At 45.9% G+C, this 22512-nt stretch overlaps 2 protein-coding genes across 3 annotated transcripts; one reads left to right on the forward strand and one right to left on the reverse strand.

The window, feature by feature from the left end:
- Positions 1-13918: 13918 nt before the first annotated feature.
- On the forward strand, positions 13919-18511 carry LOC136461582 (serine/threonine-protein kinase Aurora-2). Its single transcript, XM_066460865.1, has 9 exons — positions 13919-14216; positions 15219-15329; positions 16014-16160; positions 16255-16350; positions 16441-16536; positions 16627-16723; positions 16853-16970; positions 17595-17667; positions 17764-18511. The coding sequence occupies exons 1-9, from the start codon at positions 14178-14180 to the stop codon at positions 17863-17865; spliced, it is 879 nt and encodes a 292-aa protein (XP_066316962.1). The 5' UTR covers positions 13919-14177; the 3' UTR covers positions 17866-18511.
- Positions 18400-22081, reverse strand: LOC136461579 (ATP-dependent 6-phosphofructokinase 6-like). Of its 2 annotated transcripts, none has more exons than XM_066460863.1 (11): positions 21575-22081; positions 21150-21196; positions 20989-21028; positions 20700-20900; positions 20162-20374; positions 20001-20069; positions 19778-19907; positions 19648-19688; positions 19325-19549; positions 18878-19081; positions 18400-18783 (listed from the first exon to the last, which is right to left on the reverse strand). In XM_066460863.1, the coding sequence occupies exons 1-11, from the start codon at positions 21785-21787 to the stop codon at positions 18574-18576; spliced, it is 1593 nt and encodes a 530-aa protein (XP_066316960.1). In that variant the 5' UTR covers positions 21788-22081; the 3' UTR covers positions 18400-18573. The 2 variants fall into 2 exon arrangements, with proteins under 2 accessions (XP_066316960.1, XP_066316961.1); XM_066460864.1 differs by having other exon boundaries at positions 21513-21718.
- Between the last annotated feature and the right edge of the window lie 431 nt (positions 22082-22512).

Consider the following 22512-nt stretch of genomic DNA (forward strand, 5'->3'; position numbering starts at 1 on the left):
CGAGAAAAGAAGAGACGTCACGCGAGGAACCTCAGAACTGGCTAGGGTTAGGGTTGCGAACCACTTCAATGAATCGATGGCCTTGATTGCAATTTAGGTCAATGCATTGAAAATGATCTAGATCAAGCGAAAAGGATGCTAGGGCATGGCCTTACTGACGCTATGAGAGCTTTGCAGTGACTCGGTGGCAAGGGAGCACGACAGGCGCGCAAGAAGTGGACGGCCATGGTGCTCTGCATGGTGACTCAGTGGCGCTCGTTGCTCGGCAACGAAGCGGCGCTAGGGCTTGCGCGACATAGGGAGGCACTGACGACGTAGCGGTGTGTGCGAGCGACTGAAGACGGCATGGACGCACGGGCATAGTGGTGTGTGGTGCTCGGCGCTCGGGAGCAGACGGCAGCGCGCGCGCGTGGCTAGAGATGGTGTGGACGCACGGGCATGGTGGTGTGCGGGCGGTGCGTGGAGCTAAGCGGCGGTAAGGGCACGAGATGCCCTGGCGCGGCGAGCTGGCGAGGGGAGCTGCGTCGGCGTCGGTGGCTAGGGCATGGACTGGATGGGGCGGTATGGCCGGATTGGTTAAATAGGATCCCCGATGTGACAAGAAAGGAAACGGATAAAGAGTCCTAAAGCCGCACGAGATCTACTGACCGGATGCTCCGGTGGTAGCGACTGGACGCTACCACCCAGCGTCTGGTCGATTCCAGAGAGGTTCAATTCCTCTAGAATCACGACCGGACGCGTCCAGTGGTCCATGACCAAACGCAGCCAGAGTCCGGTCAGTTGCCTTCAACTCCATGTAGATCGACCGGATGCTAGAACCCTTCCTGACTGGACGCTCAAACGTAGAGTCCAGTCACTCCTTTAGCTTCTATTCACCTCCTATGAACTGATCGGACGCTGGACAGTAGAGTCCGGTGCAGCGTCCGGTCACTCTTTTCCAGCAAATCTTCAATGTTCCTCCACGCTGCCCGTTCCCAATCAAGTCCCAACATAAATAAGATCTAAATAAACACCAATTGGGACTGATGTGAGTGACCTCTCTCAAACCCTCAAGTTTTTCAAAATATTTTGCCTTAGGCTATAGTTCATTTTAAGAAAATAGGCAATAAGAGGGCAAATGAAACAAAACGACAAAACAACATCCATGCATATGCAATACTTTGTAAGTAAATCTAGTTGCTTATCAAGTTTGATCCAAGGTTAAGCTTCTTCACATGCTTTTCGACAGTTATCTTAACCATGTTAGACAAGCCCTATATGTATTACCAAAAATCAAACATGTTGTATATTACAATGAATGCAAGGGACAACACAAGCTCAATTTTTAGTGAAGTTACTAAAATCAAGTACATTGAGCCCATTCCGCAATCTACAAAATGTAGCCTCATCTAGCGGTTTAGTGAAGATATCCGCTAATTGATCTTCGGTTCTTACACCTTCTAGTGATATATCATTTTTAGAAACATGATCTCTTAGAAAGTGATGGCGGATATCTATGTGCTTGGTGCAAGAGTGTTGAACCGGATTATTTGCAAGTTTTACCATACTTTCATTGTCGCACAAAAGAGGTACCTTTTCTAGAACTACACCATAGTCTAGCAAAGTTTGTTTCATATATAAAATTTGTGCACAACAAGCACCCGCGGCAATGTATTTCGCTTTGGTGGTGGACAAAGCCAAACTATTTTGTTTCTTGGAGGACCAAGACACAAGTGATCTACCAAGCAAATAGCATTCTCCAGATGTGCTCTTTCTATCAACTTTGCAACCGGCATAATCCGAATCGGAATAGCCAACTAATTCAAATATAGCTCCATTGAGATACCAAAGGCCAATGCTTGGTGTGTGCTTAAGATACCTAAGGATTCTTTTTATGGCAATTAAATATGTTTCCTTAGGATTAGCTTGAAATCTAGCACACATACACACACTAAACATGATGTCGGGCCTAGATGCGGTTAAATATAACAAGCTACCAATCATGAAACGGTAGAGAGTTTGATCAACCGGGTTACCTCCCTCATCTAGGTCGAGATGTCCATTGGTAGGCATTGTTGTCTTGATTGACTTATATTCATCCATCTTGAATCTCTTGAGAAGATCTTTTGTGTATTTCTCTTGAGAGATGAAGATACCTTCTTTTATTTGCTTGACTTGAAAACCAAGAAAGAATGTAAGCTCACCAATCATGAACATTTCGAACTCCTTCGACATCAATTCACCAAATTCTTTGCATGAGTCTTCATTTGATGATCCAAAGATGATATCATCAACATACACTTGACAAATGAAGATATGTCCATTAAGCTTCTTGGTGAATAGTGTGGTGTCGACCTTTCCAATGGCGAAGCCTTTCTCAATGAGGAAGTCCCGAAGGCGCTCATACCAAGCTCTTGGGGCTTGCTTAAGCCCATATAGCGTCTTGGACAACCTATAAACATGATTAGGATATCTAGGGTCTTCAAACCCGGGAGGTTGATCAACATAGACTAGTTCATTAATAAAGCCATTTAAAAATGCACTTTTCACATCCATTTGATATAGTTTCATTTCATGATGTGATGCATATGCAAGTAGGATATGGATGGCTTCTAATCTTGCAACTGGTGCAAAGGTCTCTCCAAAATCCAAACCTTCAACTTGGGAGAACCTCTTTGTAACTAGTCTTGCCTTGTTCCTCACAACAATACCTTGATCACATTACTTGTTGCGGAACACCCACTTTGTTCCAATGACTCTTGCACCTTTTGGTCGCTCTTCAAGAGTCTAAACTTCATTGCGAGTGAAGTTATTCAACTCTTCATGCATGGCATTGATCCAATCCGGATCTTTAAGAGCTTCTTCTACCTTGATAGGCTCATAGCAAGAGACAAAAGAGTGATGAGCAATAAATGAAGTACGTTTTTGAGATCAAGTTATTACACCCTTTGATGGACTCCCTATGATGAGATCTTGTGGATGATCTTGTAGGAGAGGTGTATTTCTTCTATTGACCACTTGAGGAGGAGGTTGTGGAGCATCAACATCTTGTGCTTGTACCACCATTTGCCCATGGGAGATATGAGTATCTTTATTTTCTACTCTCTCATCTTTTTCACCATCTTGTGGCACACTAGATGAAGAAGGTTGATCAATGATTTATATATCATCTTCATCATCTTTTGGCTTGATGTCTCCCACCGAAATATTCTTCATAGCCTCCCTCAATGGTTCATCACCTACATCATCAAGATTCTCATGTGCTCCTTGGGAGCCGTTAGATTCATCAAATTCCACAACACATGTTTCTTCAACCAAGCCGGTGGCATGATTAAATACTCTATATGCTTTGGACTTTGATGAGTAACCAACAAGAAAACCAATATCACAACGTCTTTGAAACTTCCCTAGGTATTGCCGCTTCTTGTAGATGTAGCATTTGCAACCAAACACCCTAAAGAAGGAGACGTCTGGCTTCTTTCCATTGAGCAACTCATAAGGTGTCTTGCCAAGGAACTTTTGAAGGAATAGACGGTTTGATGCATAGCATGCAGTGTTGATTGCTTCTGTCCATAGAGCTTCAGGGGTGTTGTACTCATCTAGCATTGTCCTTGCAAGAGTGATCAAAGTCCAGTTCTTCCTCTCAACTACACCATTTTGTTGAGGAGTATAAGTTGCGGAGACTTCATGCTTGACCCCAACTTCATCATAATAAGCTTTAATGTTTGTGTTGTCAAATTATTTTCCATTGTCACTTCTTATCTTCTTGAGCTTCACTTCAAATTCATTTTGAGCTCTCTTAGCAAACTTCTTGAAGCAAGATGCAACTTTGGATTTATCATGAAGGAAGAATACCCATGTATACCTTGAATAGTCATCTACAATCACAAGACAATAGAGATTCCCTCCCAAACTCTTATATATTATTGGTCCAAATAAATCCATGTAAGCACTCTTATGGTTGACATGAAAGCTTTAGTTGGATGAGTATTTACAACTTGCTTGCCGGCTTGACATGCACTACAAAGCTTGTCATTTTCAAACTTTACATCCTTCAACCCTCTCACCAAATCATTCTTCATAAGCTTCTTGAGTGAGCTCATCCCAACATGAGCAAGTCTTCTGTGCCATAGCCACACAAGTGTTGTTTTGGTGAATAGACAAGTCTTCAAATTTGCATCTTTGGAGGTGAAATCCACTAGATATAAGTTGTTGTATCTAAATCTATTGAATATCACTTGATTATCATCTACCTTGGATACAACAACCTTTTTCTCGGTGAATAAGCATTGAAAGCCAAGATCACACAATTGTCCAATGGATAGCAAGTTGAAGCTCAATGAGGCAATATATAGCACATTGGAGATGAAATGATCATTTGATATTGCACTTTGCCCAATCCTTTAACCTTGCCCTTTGAATTATCTCCAAATGTTATTTTCTCTTGTCCATCTACCTCTTTATCTAGTGAGGTGAACATACGAGGATCACCGGTCATATGTTGAGTGCAACCACTATTAATAACCCAATGACTTCCACTGGTCTTGTAGTTCACCGACGATGTAGGCCTTTCCACTCTTCTTCTTCTTGTGGAAGTCCCTCTTTTTGCCATCTCTCTTCTTGTATGGCTTATTCTTCTTCTTCTCATCTTCATCTTCATTACTTGAGTCATCTTTTTTGCCCTTGTTCTTATTCTTGAACTTGTCTTTCTTGGGCTTGGGGCATTGATGTGCTAGATGACCAAGTTCACCACAATTGAAGCAATCCATTTTAGAGATTGGCTTTCTTCTAGAGCTTGTGAAGAACTTCTTCTTCTTGCCATCGAACTTGATGCCACTCTTGTTTAGCTTCTTTAGCATCTTGGCGGCTTTCTTCACCATGAGAGCAAGATTTTCATCTTCATCTTCTTCATCACTTGAGCTCTCATACTCAAGTCTTGCTTTGCGCTTGTCTTGGCTAGCTTTGAATGCTAAGTCCTTCTCTTTCTTTTTGGTAGAGGATGAGCCATCTTGTGGCGTGATATGCATGTATATCTCATGAGCATTGATCTTTCCCAAGATTTGTGTCAGTGTAGCGGTGGAAAGATTACCTTGGTATAACACGGTCACAATATACCCATATTTGTCAATGGGGAGGACACTCAAGATCTTTCTCACAACGTCGAATGGTGACATTTGAGTAAGTCCAAGCCCATTGACTTCCTCTACAAGAATATTCAAACGTGAATACATCTCATTAGCACATTCTTTGGGAAGCATCTCAAATGAATTTAGCTTTTTAATCACAAGATGATAGCGTTCTTCACGCTCACTCTTGGTTCCCTCATAGAGCGCACAAACGTCCGACTATAGTGCATGGGCGTCTTTGTGGTTCCTTACGCGGTTGAACACATCTTTACAAAGGCCTCTAAAGATGGTGTTTCGAGCCTTTGCATTCCATTTTTCATAATTAACCTCATCGCCTTGTAAGTTAGTAGCATCCTGAGGTTTTGGGAAGCCTTGTGAGGTGGCTCTAAGAATACCAACATCTAGAGCTTCTAAGTACGCCTCCATGCGGATTTTCCAATATGGAAAGTCATCTCCCTCAAAGATAGGAGGAGGTCCATCCCCGTGAGACATCTTGCTCTAAGCAGTTAAGCTTAAAAACGTGAGCATGAGGCTCTGATACTAATTGAACGGATCAAGATACCCAAGAGGGGGGGGTGAATTGAGCTAATTCTAAATTTTCTTGCAATAATTAAATCCTACGGTTAGCCCAATTAACCCCTTGTGCCTAGAAAAGTATTTCTATTAATCTAACGCACAATGGACTTGCAACCTATGTTTCAAACTTACTCTAGCATGGCAATTCTATGAATGTAAAGACAAGTATTGAATTGCTCAAAGTAAATGCTCAAAGTAAATGCTCAAAGTAAATAGGGAGAGGAACGCGGTGATGTTTTGCTGAGGTATCGGAGAGTCGCCACTCCCCACTAGTCCTCATTAGAGCACCCGCGCAAGGGTGTAGCTCCCCCTTGATCCGCGCAAGGATCAAGTGCTCTCTACGGGTTGATTCTTCGACACTCCGTCGCGGCGAATCACCCAAAACTGCTCATAACTTGAGTTGGGTCACCCACAAGCTCCACCGGGTGATCACCAAGCTCCCAATCACCACCAAGCCGTCTAGGTGATAGCGATCACCAAGAGTAATAAGCACAAACTCTCACTTGACCACGCGAAGCCTAATGAGAACGGTGGATGCACACTTGGCTACTCTTGATTCACTAATGAGGCTACTCTCTTGGATTCACGAATCTCAATCACCTTACTAGGACCTCGCCCTTCTTAGCACTCACAAACATGTTTCTTAGCTGTTGGAATGAGCAAAAGTGACTCCACACACGAGTGGAGCTTCTATTTATAAGGCAGCCTAAAAAACGAACCGTTATGAGCTTCTACGGGGTGACCGGACGCTCCGGTCATGTTGACCGAACGCTCCGGTCAGTTCAACCTGCATTCCAGTGTTTAAGTGTTGACCGAACGTTGGCAGGGTCCGATCACCACTGACCAGACGCGTTCGGTCACATTAAACCCTCACTAGATGCTTACTGTACTCGACCGGACGCGTCTGGTCGCAGATTTCCTTCTCTGGAACCTTACTGGAGTCGATCGGACGCTGCCTCCCAGCGTTCGGTCATTTGACCACTCCAATGTCCGGTCGCACCAAACACAGTCTCTTGATCAAATGAACTGACCGGACCCTACGGCCAGCGTCCGGTCGCACCGGAGCCAACGTCCGGTCAGCATTTGACCCTCCATTCACTTCCAACTCTCGAACATATGAGAATGAAGTTTGCTCCATAGGATCATAGGGCTATTGTGGAGCTACCTAGTGCTAGTTTTAATAAGTGTGCACCACACCTAACTCACTAGACTCACCTAGGTCAAGCTACCCGTCCATACCCCCCTTAATAGTACGGCCAAAGGAAAAACAAAGTCCTAAATTACTCTAAGTGTCACTCCAACTCCAATTGACACTTAGAACTAGTCATCCTTAACCTTGTCGTCCATCCTTTGAAAACCAAAATGATTTCCATCGTAGGGGCATGACAACCTTGATTGCCCAATTGATCTCCATTACCATGACCTAACTTAATTGCCTCTGCAAAACACACGTTAGTCATAGTAATCTTGTATTGTCATTAATCACCGAAACCTAACAAGAGGCCTAGATGCTTTCAAGGAGGAACTTGAGCGCATAGTGATCGGTGTGCACGACAAAGCGATGCCCCCAAAGATATGGCCTCCATTGCCAAACAGCTTGTACCAATCCAATGAGTTCCCGCTCATACGCAGCGAGCTTCATGTGCCTAGGTGAGAACGGCCTGCTGAAGAATGCGATGGCGCCTATGCCCTAGTGTAGCACAACGCCAAATCCTGACCCAGACGCATCGCAGTCCACCGTGAAGGGTAACTTGAAGTCCGGCAATTGGAGAACTGGAGCCATAGCCAGTGCTTGTTTCAACGCCATGAACGTCGCTGCTGCCGCCTCGGACCACAGAAAAGCATCCTTGTGAAGGAGCTACGTGAGAGGCACAACGATGGTGCCAAATCCTTGATGAAGCGGTGGTAGTAGCCCACCAAGCCGAGGAAGCCATAGAGACCCCACGCTGAGCGCGGCTGAGGCCACGACATCACTGCCTCCACCTTGGATTGGTCCATGGCCACCCCATCCACGGAAATGATGTGGCCCAGGTACACGATGGAGGACATGGTGAACGAGCACTTGCTGCGCAGCTGCTGGTCCTGCAACGTTGTGAGGACAGCCTTGACATGCTGGAGGTGCGACGTCCACGAAGGGCTATAGATGAGAATGTCATAGAAGAAAGCCAATACAAACTTACGCAGGTACGGTCGAAGGACCGTGTTCATAAGGCTCTGGAACGTCGCCGGCACGTTGGTCAGGGCAAACGGCATGACCAAAAACTCGAAGTGCCCATGATGCGTGTGGAAGGCCATCTTCTCAATGTCATCAGCGTGCATCCGGACTTGATGGTAGCCTGAACGGAGAATCAACTTGGTGAAAAATTTGGCGCCTTTGAGTTCATCCAGGAGCTCCTCAGTCGTTGAGGGCGCGATAATCCACACAAAAGCAACAGGACGAGTCCGGCTTCTTGACCAGTAGCACCGACGCTGAAAATGCTGATGTACTTGGCTAGATTATGCCCTAGGACAGCATAGCAGTACACTAGGACTTGAGCTCTTCTTTCTAGAGCTGTGGATACCGGTAGGGCCGAACTGCTACTGACGCTGTGTTGGGCTACAGGTGGATTCGGTGATCACATGAACAGACCGGCGGCAATCCCTGGGGCTCAGCAAAGAGGTCCTCGAAAGACTGCAGTAAGCGCTCCATCAGAGCTAGCCCATCTTGGCGAAGTGCATGGAGGCGCTGAGTTGATTGTACATCATGCCGTGTTGAGCTGATGCCACACCAGAAGACACGGCGGCCTTCGCGTGAGAATTTCATACACAAATCATTGAAGTCCCAGAGGATGGGCCCCAATGTCCTCAGAAAAGTGACGCCGAGGACCATGTCGTAGCCGTCAATCGGGATCGAGTAGCAGTCGATGGAAAACTATTCGTCGGCAATGCGAATGGCGACGTCCTTCGTGAGGCCACGGCAGGTCACGTGGTCACCGTTGGCGACGATGAGCCCGGCACCCAGGCAAGGGTGGGACTGAAGGCCAACGCGCCTGGCAATGTCACCGCGCACAAAATTATGTGTGGACCCCAAATCCAAGAGCGCAACAAACTGCTCATTGCCAATCTGTATGTAGAGCTGCATCGTGTCTTCAGTCAGAATGCCAGTAATGGCGTTGAGCGAGATCATGGGGGCATCGGGGTTGAAGGGCGGTTGGTTTGCTGCTGCAGGTGCCGTTGGCTCCTCATCGGCGTCATCTGGTTCCTCGACAATGTAGTCCGATGCCTCCAGATAAAAGAGCCGGGCGCACTTGTGGCCACAAACATACTGCTCATCGTAGTTGTAGCAGAGCCCCTGTTTGTGACGTTCAATCATCTCTTCAGGTGACAGCCGCTTGAATGGCCTTGTAGTGACTGCCAACGCGGTTGAAGCTGATGCCGAACTCCCCTGGGAGCCCATCGGCGCGGTCAGTGCTGGTGTAGTCCCCGCATTGCGGCGAGGCGGGTGGGCCGACGGCGCTGGCAGGGTGAGCGGTGCAGGCGTATTCTGCCGCTCGTACGCGTGTGCCAGCCGCATGGCCCACTAGAGATCTTGCGGGTCGTGGAGCTCGACGTCGACGTGGATGTGGTTTGGAAGGCCCCCGGTGAACAGCTGAGCCTGCTGGTACGGCGAGAGGCGACCGATGTGCGCCATACGCGCCTGAAACGCATCTAGGTACGCATCAACCAACAATGTGAATGGTAGGCGTGCCAGGTCTGCCAGGTGATTGGTACTGAGCGGGGGTCCAAAACGTTGATGGCACAAGCGCTTGAACTCTTCCCACTCGGGCCGACCGACGTCACGTTCTAGAATTGTGTACCACATCTGGGCAGTGCCGGTGAGGTGGTAGGACGCGAGCCAGACCCAATCCATGTGACGAGTCTGCTGGCCACGGAAGAACTGCTCACACTTGAGCAGCCAGCCGAGCGGGTCCTCCTTGCCATCATAGGTGGGGAAAGACAGCTTATGGTAGCGGGCAACAGCAGGGCCCTCCGACTCTGGTGGTAGATGAGGCAATGGCGATGGTGTTTGCATCGTGGCCGCGGTTGGCGGCGCAGCAACCCCTGCTCCTTGCATGATGGACGACAGTGAAGGCACGAGCGATGGTGAGTGTGGGAAGGCAATCTGGGTGATGGGAACACCCGTGGATGGCAGCTGCGACGGTAGGGACAGGGCACCGGAGATGGTGACTCCGGTGGTCGGCACTTGGTGTGCGGCCTGGAAAGATGGGGCGGACAGCGGGAGCTCCGAGACGGCCGGGCATGACGTAGGCAATGCCGAAATGCCGCCGTATCCTGGCATCCCGTACTGGAAGAACGACTGCCCCGAAGACGAGGGCCGGCGCTCCACAGCCACGAGACGCAGGGAGATATCCCCATCTGGCGTTGCATCGCGTAGATGGCCGACGTCAAGGCGTTGAATGCCTCAGTGGGAGATGCTGGGGTCGCGGGCGGCGGACTAAGCAACGACGCGGTGGTGGCAACAACGGGTGCAGAGGTGGTGAGAACCGGGAACGCGGAGGTGGTGGCGACGGCGGTGGCAGTGGCGGTGGTTGGGACGACGACGGCGGCGGCCGACCCAGGACCCGACATGGCTCTGATACTAGGTTGTTGGAGCTTACGGATCTGAGGGCGTAGGAGTGGGAGATGGAAGGCCGGGGCTTGAAACCTCGGCGACGAACTGGCGGCGCCGTGTTCAGCGCCTGGCTGGAACTGGGTGACAACAGATGACCGTGAACAGTAACGCCCGAGGGCCTAAGGTGAGATAACTCAATCCCAAGCTGATCTTTATTTCTTTTGATTGTTTGACACTTATACCAACCCAATAACAAACCTCTCCTAAATCTAAGGGCTAACAAACTTGACTTAACAAACTCCAACTAAAATAGCTCTCTTAATAACTAATCTCCTATTGAACCTGGAGCCCAACCTAGCTCCCACGCCTGGCCCTGGTTGCCGCACTCTGGTGCAAGCCCTCACCTAACTACCTTAGCCACTCTTCTTGTTACGGCGGTGGTACACCTTTCCCACCGTAACAATGCAGCCCATTTGCGACATGTGCTACAAATTTATGAGACATGCTCGGGGCAAAAAATTAATAAAGAGAAGTCCTCCATTGTTTCCAGCAAAAATACAAAGGCTCGGGATAGAAGGAACTTTATGCAAAATCTTGATCTCACGCATGAATCTATGAACGCAAAATACTTGGGATTGCCAGTTTACATGGGAAGGTCCAAATCTAGTCTTTTTGCATTTTTGAAGGAGAGATTATGGAAGCGCATTCAGGGGGGGAAGGAGAAATTGCTGTCAAAGGCGGGCAAGGAAACTCTGATCAAAGCAGTGGCACAAGCTATTCCTGCATATGCTATGTCTTGCTTTGATCTCACTAAATCTCTATGTGACGATATGAGCAAGATGATCTGTCGCTATCGGTGGTCACAACAGGACAAAGAAAATAAAATGCATTGGGTTTCTTGGGAGGAAGTGTGTAGGAGAAAGGAGGAAGGTGGACTTGGGTACAGAGATCTCCACTTGTTCAATCTTGCAATGCTGGCTCGACAGGGTTGGAGAATTCTTCAGAATCCGGATTCCTTATGTGCGCAGTTGTTACAAGCAGGGACCGGGTATATCCTACTCATGGCGGAGTATTGTGAGAGGTTTTCAAGCCTTGCAAAAGGGATTGATTTGGCGGGTTGGTGATGGTTCCCAAATAAAAATATGGGAGGATCCATGGATCGCTAACGGGGTATCTAGGAGGCCAATCACTCCAAGGGGCCATGTGCTGTTGACAAAGGTAGAGGAGCTCCTAAACCCGGGATCAGGCACTTGGGACGAGGATTTAATACGGGATGTGTTTTGGGAAGAAGATGTGCGATATATCCTTGCAACTCCAACAAATCCAGGTCATGATGATTTCCTTGCATGGCATTTTGATCGGAGGGGACTCTTCTTAGTTAAGAGTGCTTACCATGTGTTAAATGATGAAAAGCACCGAGTGAAAATTCAACAGAAAGGTGAAAGCAGCAGCAGCGTGGGAGAACCAAACCAAAGCAAAGCAATATGGAGAAAAATCTGGAACCCACCGAAGGTTCGGCACTTTATATGGCGCTTGGCGCGTAATAGTTTGGCTGTGAGGATGAATATTCGCCGCCGTGGGGTGCCGCTTGATACAAGATGTCCTGTTTGCAATCGCTTTGACGAGGATGGTGGTCACTGCTTCCTCAAATGCAAGATGGTTAGGCAATGCTGGGCTAGACTTTCTCTTGGGCCGGTTCGCCAAATGTTTCTACTGAAAAGATCGGCTTGGGAAGTCATAGAAGCTGTGCTTGGCTTGGAGGAGGATGTCTGTACCAAGACAATGCTTCTTCTATGGAGATGGTGGAGTGTACGCAACAAATTTAATCAAGGAGAAAGGGGATGGTCTGCTACCGATGTTTTGAACCTGATTGACGACCTCAGTAATAAGGAGGAGCAGCAGTTGATGCGTTGCGAGGCGGCGCGGAAAAGATGGTTTGCTCCACCACAGGACATGCTGAAGATCAATGCAGACGGTTCGTCCATTCCAGAGTCGATGCAAGGAAGCTGAGCTTTCATCGTTCGGGATCATGATGGTGAAGCAGTCCTGGCCGGGGCTGGACGTCTTCTTGCAGCACCAGATGCTCTTACCGTTGAGGCGGCAGCTTGTCAACAGGCTTTACAAGTGGCTACAGACCTTGGAATTTCTCGTATCCAGGTGGAAGTAGACTCCTCTATCCTACAACATGCTTTACAATCAACTTCTATGGATCTAGCGCCCTGCGAATGATGATCAGAGATATTCGTTTGACTGCGGGAACACTTTGTTTGTAGTGACATTATTTCTGTTCCTAGAGCTTGTAACTCGGTTGCACATCAACTAGCAAAGTATGCAAGGAGTTGGGACCCGGGTAACCTTCATGTTTGGGTTCACCCCATCCCAGAATTTGTACAAACTCTTATTGCTCGTGATTTAGTCGAGCCTGTGTTTTCAATAGAAAGGCCATAGAGCCAAAGCTTCTATATAAAAAAAGGGAAATACTTCACCGTGCAAAGTGAGCAAACACCGGCGATTTGAGCCATAATCCTCTGGTTGCATATTATATAGTAGAACTGGTCAACTGGAGAGGTAAATACAAACGGAATACTGCTCATTTAATTTCACAGTAAACTAGTTTTAGTTGATTTTGGTAGTCCAAAACGTACCTATTCCCCAGGAGAATGTTTTACATCGTCTCCATACAGAAATTTCCGAGTCCCACGAAATGCAGTTTCCAAACTATCTGAGTCCCCTCCTTCGAGTTCGTGGTCAGATATGCATGCACCAATAAGTGCTCTTTTATATTTGGTCTAAGTCAAACAATATTAGGTTTGACTAAATTTTATCGAAAGAAAATTAAAGATATCTAGGACACCAAATCAACATCATTTGGATCAATGAAACAAAATTAACAATGTAATTATTTGGTATTATAGATACTAATTTCCTATAAACTTGATAAAAAAATTGCAATAAGTTTGTCTTATGACCTGGAATAGTTTTTTAAGGGAATGGAATAAGCTATATTAAGAGACAGAGTAGGACTTTTTTTTTGTGGAAAAAGTTCACATTACATCTCTCAACTTTTGCGAAAGTCTATTTTTCCTATAATTAATTCATAGTTGCAGTTTCTATGGTCTAATTATGGTAAAATTTTTATGGAGGACTAATTATTGTATGCTTGAACTGTAGTAAAAGTTTTATACTCATTGGATCATGTATAACTTAGTTATAGATTTATTTAGATATATGCTTGTTAAATCAACTCATGTGGAGTCAAAAAAAAATTGGACTTTTCATTTTATAATTTCTTTATGATTTACTATGATTTTTCAAAGATTTAGCCAAAATAAATAAAAAAGAAAAAGACAAAACCGCCTTTGAAAACTAATTATAACCGGTTAAGGAGGTAAAATGAACGGTTTTAAATTTTTAGGAATGTGATTTACCCGATTTTAGAGTTCAGGGAGAAAAAACACTTTCAAAGTTGAGAGATAATGTGAACTTTTTTCTTTCTTTTTTAGACAATGACACAATTTAAGGAAAGGGGCTTAGCCCAGCAGTGTTCTTTTAAGGAAACGGCCCACCAAGCACCAATGCCCCGATACTTCAGTCGCAGCAGCCCATCATCCAATTCGGCGTTGGGAACCCGATCCAACGCCGGCGAGGCCGCTGACTCCAAACGGCTCGCGGCCCTGCACGTGAGCGGCACGGGCATCCAGTACCAGCAATCCAGCGGGGCGAGGCGAGCCAGGCAGGATTCGACCGTTGCGTTCTCCGCCCAAATCTTAAGCCCCCACCCATTCTAGATCGCCCCACAATTCCAATTCCAAGCTTCTCCTCGCCTCGCCTCGCCGCTCCCCGTCCCCAATCCCTACCCTCTTCCTCCCCCTCCGCGCCGCTCCTCCAGGCTCCAGGCTCCAGCCATGGCGATCGCCACCGAGTCGCGCGGCAGCGAGCACAGGGTATACTACTGCTCCCTGTCCCCTCCTCCCCCTGGTCGGATCCGCCTGCGCATGATTTTGGCTGGCATCCGCGCGTAGCAGTGGATTCGTGGGGTTATTCGAGCGATTGGCGTGCCGTAGCCTTGGTGTGCTTGATTGTAGTTGTCTCCGTGGTCAAATTGATTGTGGGTGCTGTTGCTCCTAGGTTGCTCGTCTGCTCGTGGACGCGACAGGGTCAAACAGACGTTTCTTATTTTCCTGCGTGTGACATTAATATATCGTTGCTTTGTTAGCTGTGCGCAGCCTGTTTTCTCAATACCCTTTTGCGGAGTGATGATTAAGGTTTGACCTCTATTGGTGCAAAGCATTGGCGTCCCCTTTGCTTGGTTTGTTACACGTTTTTTTTTAAGGAAAAGTTGGTTACACGTTGCGACAGTGAAGTATGGGGTTTACGGAGGGATCCTTCCTTTTGGATTTTAACTCTCGGTTCTGTTGCTGGTCTGGTTATCCCTGAACATCGCTCCATTTGAGTGATTTTCTTGTGTTTAGAGGGTTAGTAAACTAGTATTCATGGCTGATTAAGCTTCTAATGATGGTTTGTGGCTTCAGGGTACTGTGGTAGTGCTTGCGAGCTTGGTACCCTGGCCACAGTCCATTTTCTCAATATCCTTATGCAGAGTTGATGATTAGGTTTGACCTCTATGTGTGCAAAAGCATGGGCGTCCCCTTTGCTTGGCTGGTTATACATTGTGCCCGTGAAGTGTAATATGGGGTTTACGAGATCATTCCCTTAGGATTTTAACTCTCCATTCTGTTCCTGGTCTGGTTAAGTGGTTAACCCTGAACTTCGCTCCATTTGACTGTTTTTCCTGGGTTTAGAGGGTTAGTAAACGAGGATTCATGGTTGATTAAGCTTCTAATGATGGTTTGTGGCTTCAGGGTACTGTGGTAGTGCTTACGAGCTTGGTAGCTTGGCTGCAGTGTAATGGAAATATAACGATGCATTTTGTTTTCACTTTGCAGGCTTCAGCCCATGCCAACGTAGAGAAGCGGTGGGTACTGTCTGACTTTGAGGTTGGAAAACCTCTTGGGAGGGGCAAGTTTGGGCACGTTTACCTTGCCAGAGAAAAGAGGGTAAATAACATGTTTAAGCTTACTTGCACTGATTATTGTGAGTCTCTAACTTTACTGAATGATTTACTGTACTGTGATGCTTGGAGTTGACTACTTCAGTATTGTAAAATGTCTGTATCTACTAAGTGAACTTTTTATATTATGGTATACTCAGCGAATATACTACTGTAACTAATGTTAATTGTCAGAAATTGCACTGATTGTTTTTAGTCTCTAGCTTAGCTGAATGGTTACTGCACTGAGATTGCTGATATTTGACTAATTCAGTACTGTACCCTGTTTCGTATCTAGTTACTGAACTTTTTATATTATGGTATACTCAGAAAATATACTACTGCAAGTCTGTAACTAATGTTATTTGTCAGGAAGTATTGCACTGATTATTTTTAGTCTCTAGCTTAGCTGAATGGTTACTGCACCGAGATTTCTGGTATTTGACTAATTCAGTATTGTACCCTATTTCGTATCTACTAACTGAACTTTTTTCGTATTATTGTATGGTCAGCAACTATACTAATGCAACTAATAATGCTATATAGTCAGCAAATGTACCACTGCAACTAACAGTAAACATGTTGAATGACAACTCTGGAAACGTCTTATAGAGTGTTTTTTCCGTTTATGCTTTAGTTAATCATCCTAGTGAGCAGCTAGGGCTTACCGTATTTCTTTTTGTGGAAACAGAGTAGTCAGATTGTGGCTTTGAAAGTTCTTTTCAAGAGCCAGCTCAAGCAATCACAGGTCGAGCATCAGCTGCGACGCGAAGTGGAGATTCAAAGTCATCTTCGACACCCTAATATTCTTCGCCTGTATGGGTACTTCTATGATCAGGTAAAAAACTATCCACATTTCTAATATAGAATTACCATTGCTTCGTTTATAGGCCAAGAGTGGTCATCATTTCTCTGTCATGTGAAATTCTCAGACCCGGGTTTACCTAATCCTGGAATATGCTGCCAAGGGTGAACTGTACAAGGAACTGACAGGGTGCAAACATTTTTCAGAGCGGCGTTCAGCGACTGTAAGTTGTTGCTCTATACATGTACTTGGTGAATCTGTTTGCAGCTCATTTTTCAACAAAGTAGTAATGGAGATTTCCTTTTATTTTTAGTATATTGCATCACTGGCTAGAGCTTTGATCTACCTTCATGGCAAGCATGTTATCCACCGGGACATTAAACCAGAGAATCTTTTGGTTGGAGCCCAGGTACTTGAATTGTGTTTTTTTTTCGTATCCCTGATCTGGAAGACTGGAACTCTATGCTTACTTTCATTGTTGTATGTTTCCTTGGAACAGGGCGAGATCAAAATTGCTGACTTCGGCTGGTCCGTGCATACCTTCAACAGAAGACGGACTATGTGCGGAACTCTGGATTACCTGCCACCTGAAATGGGTACTTTGCTAACCATTTACCTCCAGTTATCAACTAGCTCAATGATTTTTGAAAATTCCCACAGCTGTTCCAGTTCTCTATTGGCCTAGCTGCTTTCCTTGGCTCTGAATCCTGTTCTGATTTGTCCAGTGGAGAAGACAGAACATGATTACAATGTCGACATATGGAGCCTGGGTATTCTATGCTATGAGTTCCTTTACGGTGTCCCACCTTTTGAAGCTAAGGAGCACTCAGAGACATACAGAAGGTAACTCCACAACTCTGGGATCTTAGTATGCGGCAATTTTGTCCCTAATTTGCCCATATGAGTTCTAGATTTTTTCTTGTGACTTTTGAGCTATGCTCTGATAATTGTGAGGAGACTTTTGAAGTTGCATATAGTGCTAGTGTAGCAAATAGAATGCACTATATTGATCACCACAGCTCCACATGTTTTTATATCCATGATTTTTTTCTATCTAATATCATTAGTATATATGTAATAGCATACTGAATATCTATCCTTGTGGTTGTGAAACTCGAGTCTTTGACTTGCTTATTTTGTGGCTTTGCAAACAACTGCTGTTTTCTGAAAGCAACTATGGGATCTTAGTATGCAGCGATTTTGTCCCTAATTTGCCCATATGAGTTCTAGATTATTTCTTGCAACTTTTGAGCTATGTCTGATAATTGGTGAGAAAACTTTTGAAGTTGCATACAGTGCTAGTGTAGCAAAGAGGAAGCACCCCACAGCTTCACATGTTTTAGATCCATGAATTCTTTCTATCTATCATTAGTATATATGTATAGCATAGTGAATATCTACCCTCGTGGTTGTGAAACTCAGAGAGCAACTGCTGTTTCTGAATCTGTCGTTTTTACTTGGATACAGGATAGTGAAAGTTGACTTGAAGTTCCCACTGAAACCATTCGTTTCACACGCTGCGAAGGATTTGATTTCTCAAGTAAGAAGTCTTCAGTTTTTCCTTTGTCTTGTAAAGAAAATGGCTGTTCAGATTCAGATAGTCATATCCCTGAACCTCATCAATTGTTGTACACAGATGCTGGTCAAGAACTCGGCGCAGCGGCTGCCTCTCCACAAGGTTCTTGAGCACCCGTGGATCGTCCAGAATGCCGACCCTTCCGGCGTGTACAGAGGGTAGATCCACCATGCCTCTCCTCCACTCTCCCCAATTCGAGGGGAGTGCGATTCTTTATTTCTTTCCACTGTTGAACTAAGCTTCTGTCGCCCGACCGAACTGCCAAACCCCGAACTGTATCTTGTAGCACCGTCTCAACGCAGATACCAGGCAATGTGGACTAGCGTCTGTGTGATGAGGCCCGTGAGGATACGGCAAAATGCCCTGTATTATTGTAGCATTCCTGTTGAACAACCTTCTTACTCGTCTATACATATGAATATATATCTGTTCTAAGCCTCTCTGAAGACTTCTCTTAATATTTCATTTGTCAGCCCATATGAGCCTTGAAGAATCACGGCCGTCCAGTTACGAACTGACTGACGATGGCTGTGGTTTGTTGAGGGGAGAAGGGTTTGTTCAAGTCTTGTGATGTCTGGGAAAATGCGGAAGATATCGTTCGTAACCAGCATAACTCATGTAGTGAGCTCGATTTTGCCCCCACCTGACGAAATTAATACATGATAGCAACGTTATTAGCCCATTCACAACCAAAACTGAGCTTACTTCAGCGAAGCATATATTATTACCAAATGCTCACATTATCCAAGCCTATCTATAGTAGTGGTCGCTACTCTCTACAACGCCAGCCAGCACCCAAAAAGACAAAACCCCCATCTATAATTACATGCTTAATGATACTATATATATCCTTGCGTATTCTTGTGCCCTTCACCCTGTCCCATTGCATTTGGACGCGTCCTTCACCGGCGAGCTCTCGCCTTCCAGGAGCTGCGTGTTGTGCAGGTGGTGCTCGTCGTCGTCGTGCTTCATGTTCTCCACGTCCTCGTGGCTCAGGAAGCAGGGCTGGTTCGTCGAGCACAGCACCCTCGCCCACATCCGGTCCGTGATCACCACCTTGTTCTGCTTCTCGGTGATCCTCTGCAACAAGAGATTGTCCAGGTTTCAGACCATCAGAATCAACCGGTGTTCAGGAAGCTGGGCTCAATCGCACAACACAAGGCCCTGGACTTACATAGAACGGGATGTAAGCGTGTCTGCCATTGACTGGAGCGACGGTGAAGCCGGTGTACCCCGCCATGGCACCATGGAGGGCGCTGTGGGCTAACAGAGTGCAGTAGACGTTGTCAGAAGCATTTGACCTGACAGCACGGATCATGTAAGTCGGGTCAATGTACTTGAGAGTTATCGGGAAGCTGGACTTCTTCTTGAAATGATCCTGCATGACGAAGAAATGCTACAAATTCAGTACTGCAATGAGACCAGGGGCACCATTGTTCCAGCTAATGATAAGGATAGAGAGAAGAGAAGACATAATTAATTTTATAGGATGGTTTGATTTTACATTAAGTTCTGCTACTGGGGAATTATCCATTTATGATAATAGAGCTAACTGAATGGTAGAGGAGGCAGATCAGGTTCTCTGTCCCCACTTGACAAGGAAATCAAGATTTGGACCTACCTTTATCTTCTGGGATAACCAAAGGCCAACATCCAGAAGCAGCTTATTTCCCGAAGCATCTTGAGTGTCCACGAAATTCATACTTTTTGCGATGAGATCCTGTCCAGCACCCTCAGCCACCACAATGACCATATGACCATTGTCCTTGAGCCGTTTCTCAATGAACTCAAGGAGTCCTCCCTTCCCTTCAAGGTAGAAGGGTGACTCTGGGATTAAACAACAATCCTGAGGTAGCAAGTAGAATGAAGTGGTCAGTCATTTGACTCGATATTTTTTTTCTCATGTTGAACATAAAATGAATTAGCAGAGTGTTAAGAGCATACCACATCACGACTAGCTAGAGTAGCGTACATCGCAATAAAACCTGCATCAGATCAGAAGAATTTAAAGCTTATTAGTTACTTATAATCATCATAGTGCTGCAAAATATGTTGAATAGGGAGATAAACATACCACTGTTGCGACCCATTAGCTTCACGACACCAATGCCATTCTCTGCACTTTCAGCCTCAACATGAGCAGCATTGATGGCCCTCTGGGCCTCCTCCACAGCAGTGTCAAATCCAAACGACTTGTCAATCACCTGCATAAGCAGTTCAAGATGAAGCTATAATCAGGAATGAACAATATTTTGCTACTTTTCAAAGACACAGGAGGAGCAGAAAGCACAAAGTACCGCGATGTCATTATCAATGGTCTTTGGGATACCAACAACAGAACATTTGAGGCCCCGTCTACGGACTTCCTGAAATCATGTTTCAAAAATTTCGAGTCACACATCATATTTGCATCTAACAACAATTTCTAGAAATAGAATCATCTGGATGCATGTATTACCTCATAAATTACAGAAGCACCTTTCTGAGTACCATCACCTCCAATAATATAAACCTGGTTAATACCACGGTCCTGAAGACAATCAACAATTTTGGCAGTGTCATGCCCTCCTCTTGAAGTTCCAAGGACAGTCCCACCTCTCTTATGGATGTCGTTCACTGACTTTGGTGTCAACGGAACAGTATTTTTAGAATAGAAACCCTTGTATCCACCCTACACATTACACATACATAATTAGTCCAGAAATGAAACAAGGTGGCTCAAAATGTTTTATAAGTATATTATCCTCATACTATTAGACAACATCATGTGGCTAGGTGGCAACAGGAAAAGTTTATCATTGTTTTGCTATAAATAATTTGTAATCTTAACTAATCCAATTAAATAAGCAGTTGAGAAACGGTTCAATTGTGATCTTAAACCGTTCAAATTAACTAGTAAACATTGTTAGCATCGTCATGAGCATTGTAACCTACACATGTGGAAGAATAAAAAACATTTTCACAAGACGAACACTGTGAAACTCCTCAGTCCTCACCTCTATGCCAACAATGCTGGTGACACCATACATATCATACAACCCGCAAACAAGCTCGCGGATGACCGTGTTCAACCCGGGGCAAAGCCCACCGCAGGTGACAATGGCGACGTTCACCTCATCAGACTGGAAGTACACCCGCTGCCGTGGCCCGGCACGCCGGAAGTGGGTGCCCCTGGCACTAGTCTTATGAACAACAATCTGCAGACAGTCATGCCACAAGATTAGCACCGAGCAAGACCACTAAGAAGTCCCAATTCATTGTTTGCCAAAGAAAAGAAAGCCTCACCTTTTGCGTGACGGTGTCGTCTGCGTTGACGAAATACTGCCTGAGAGAAACACGTGGTGGGAGAAAGGTCAGCTTTGGAACATCCGTGTCTGGATGGATAAGAATCAAGTTGGAATGGAAATAGTGAAATGGAAGCACGAAATGAGGAGAAGAAATCATACTTGACGACTGAATACGCCGGGTTGTCTTGGAGGGGATTCGGGTATGTCTGCAGATCGACAACACCAATGAATTCAGTAATCAGTGAAACTAACAAAAAAAAAAGATTAAAGTTCATATCATATTTTGCTGTCTCTCTTTCTTTCAGATGCTGATTCCCCTCTGCCACAAACTCTATCGGAGTAACCAGACACTTTTTACTGTGAGATCAGTATGTGAAAACTCAAATCCAAACTAGAATCCGCATGCTCTCAACCTAAGATAGACCAAAAGGAAAAAAAAAAGGGGCAGAAACCAAAATCGGACAACACTAAAAAAGAAGAAAAAAAAAGGCAAGAACTTTCCAGTCCACGCCGGGAACTAACCGTCAGGAAACCGGCTGTCCCCAACGTGAGACACCAAGAAGATGGGGGACTCTCGCACGCACCGGGAGCTGGGACAAGTAATCCGTGAGGTGCGGCACGTCCTCGAGCACGTAGCCGGCGTCGCCGCCCACCAGCTTCTTCTTCATCGCCCACTTCCCCGCCGGGGACGCCTTGGCGCTGCCGTTGGCGGCGGCGGGGAAGGGGTCCTTGAGGTCAAGCAGCTTCTTCTTCTCCGGCGCCGCCACGGGCGCAGGAGCGACGCCGACGGCTTCCATCGCAGGGGGCCCGTGCCGCCGGTGAACACGAAGCAAGCTTTCTTGTCCGCTCGCCCTGTGTGCGCGCGCGATCAAGAGTCTCAGTTGGACCCTGCGGCCAGCTAAATCTTTTCTGCGAGTAATCTGAGGCTGTTCTTGGCGTCTGCGGAAGCCGCGGGCCGTTATATATCGGGTTTGGGCGGGATTAGCGCGCTGCGCCGCCGTTAAACGTCGCGTTTGACGACGGCGACGGACGGAGGACCGAAGGGGGGCAGGGGGGAGAAGAGAAGGTTCGCGGCTGTGGAACAAGGGCTGGGATTTCCGTTTATTTACGGGCTCTGCCATTCGATGCGTGCCGTACGGTTTGGAGAGGAAGAAATGCCGCTCCGGCCTGTATAGAAAGTGGAATATTCACCGTGACATTGGCGTGCAACATTTTTATTTTTTTTTTATTTTTATCCTTCCTGTTCGCTTGGCTGGTTCGTATCGTTGCTGGTTCGTGAAGAAGTACTATTGACTGGTTTGTGTCAGAGAAAAATACTGTTCTGGCTGGAAATTTACGATCGTTTACGACACGCCACAGCCAAATGAACAGGGCTGAGGGTGAGTAGAGTTTGCCGACGTGCAAGATGAAATGACATCATATACTCTCTTTGTTCTAGGATAGTTAACACTTTAACTAGATTCACAACTAAATAATTAATTAGTGTTTTGAACGGAGGGAGTACCTTAGATAATTTTTACAA

The sequence above is a fragment of the Miscanthus floridulus genome, chromosome 6, assembly GCF_019320115.1.
Source record: "Miscanthus floridulus cultivar M001 chromosome 6, ASM1932011v1, whole genome shotgun sequence".
Taxonomy (NCBI): domain Eukaryota; kingdom Viridiplantae; phylum Streptophyta; class Magnoliopsida; order Poales; family Poaceae; genus Miscanthus; species Miscanthus floridulus.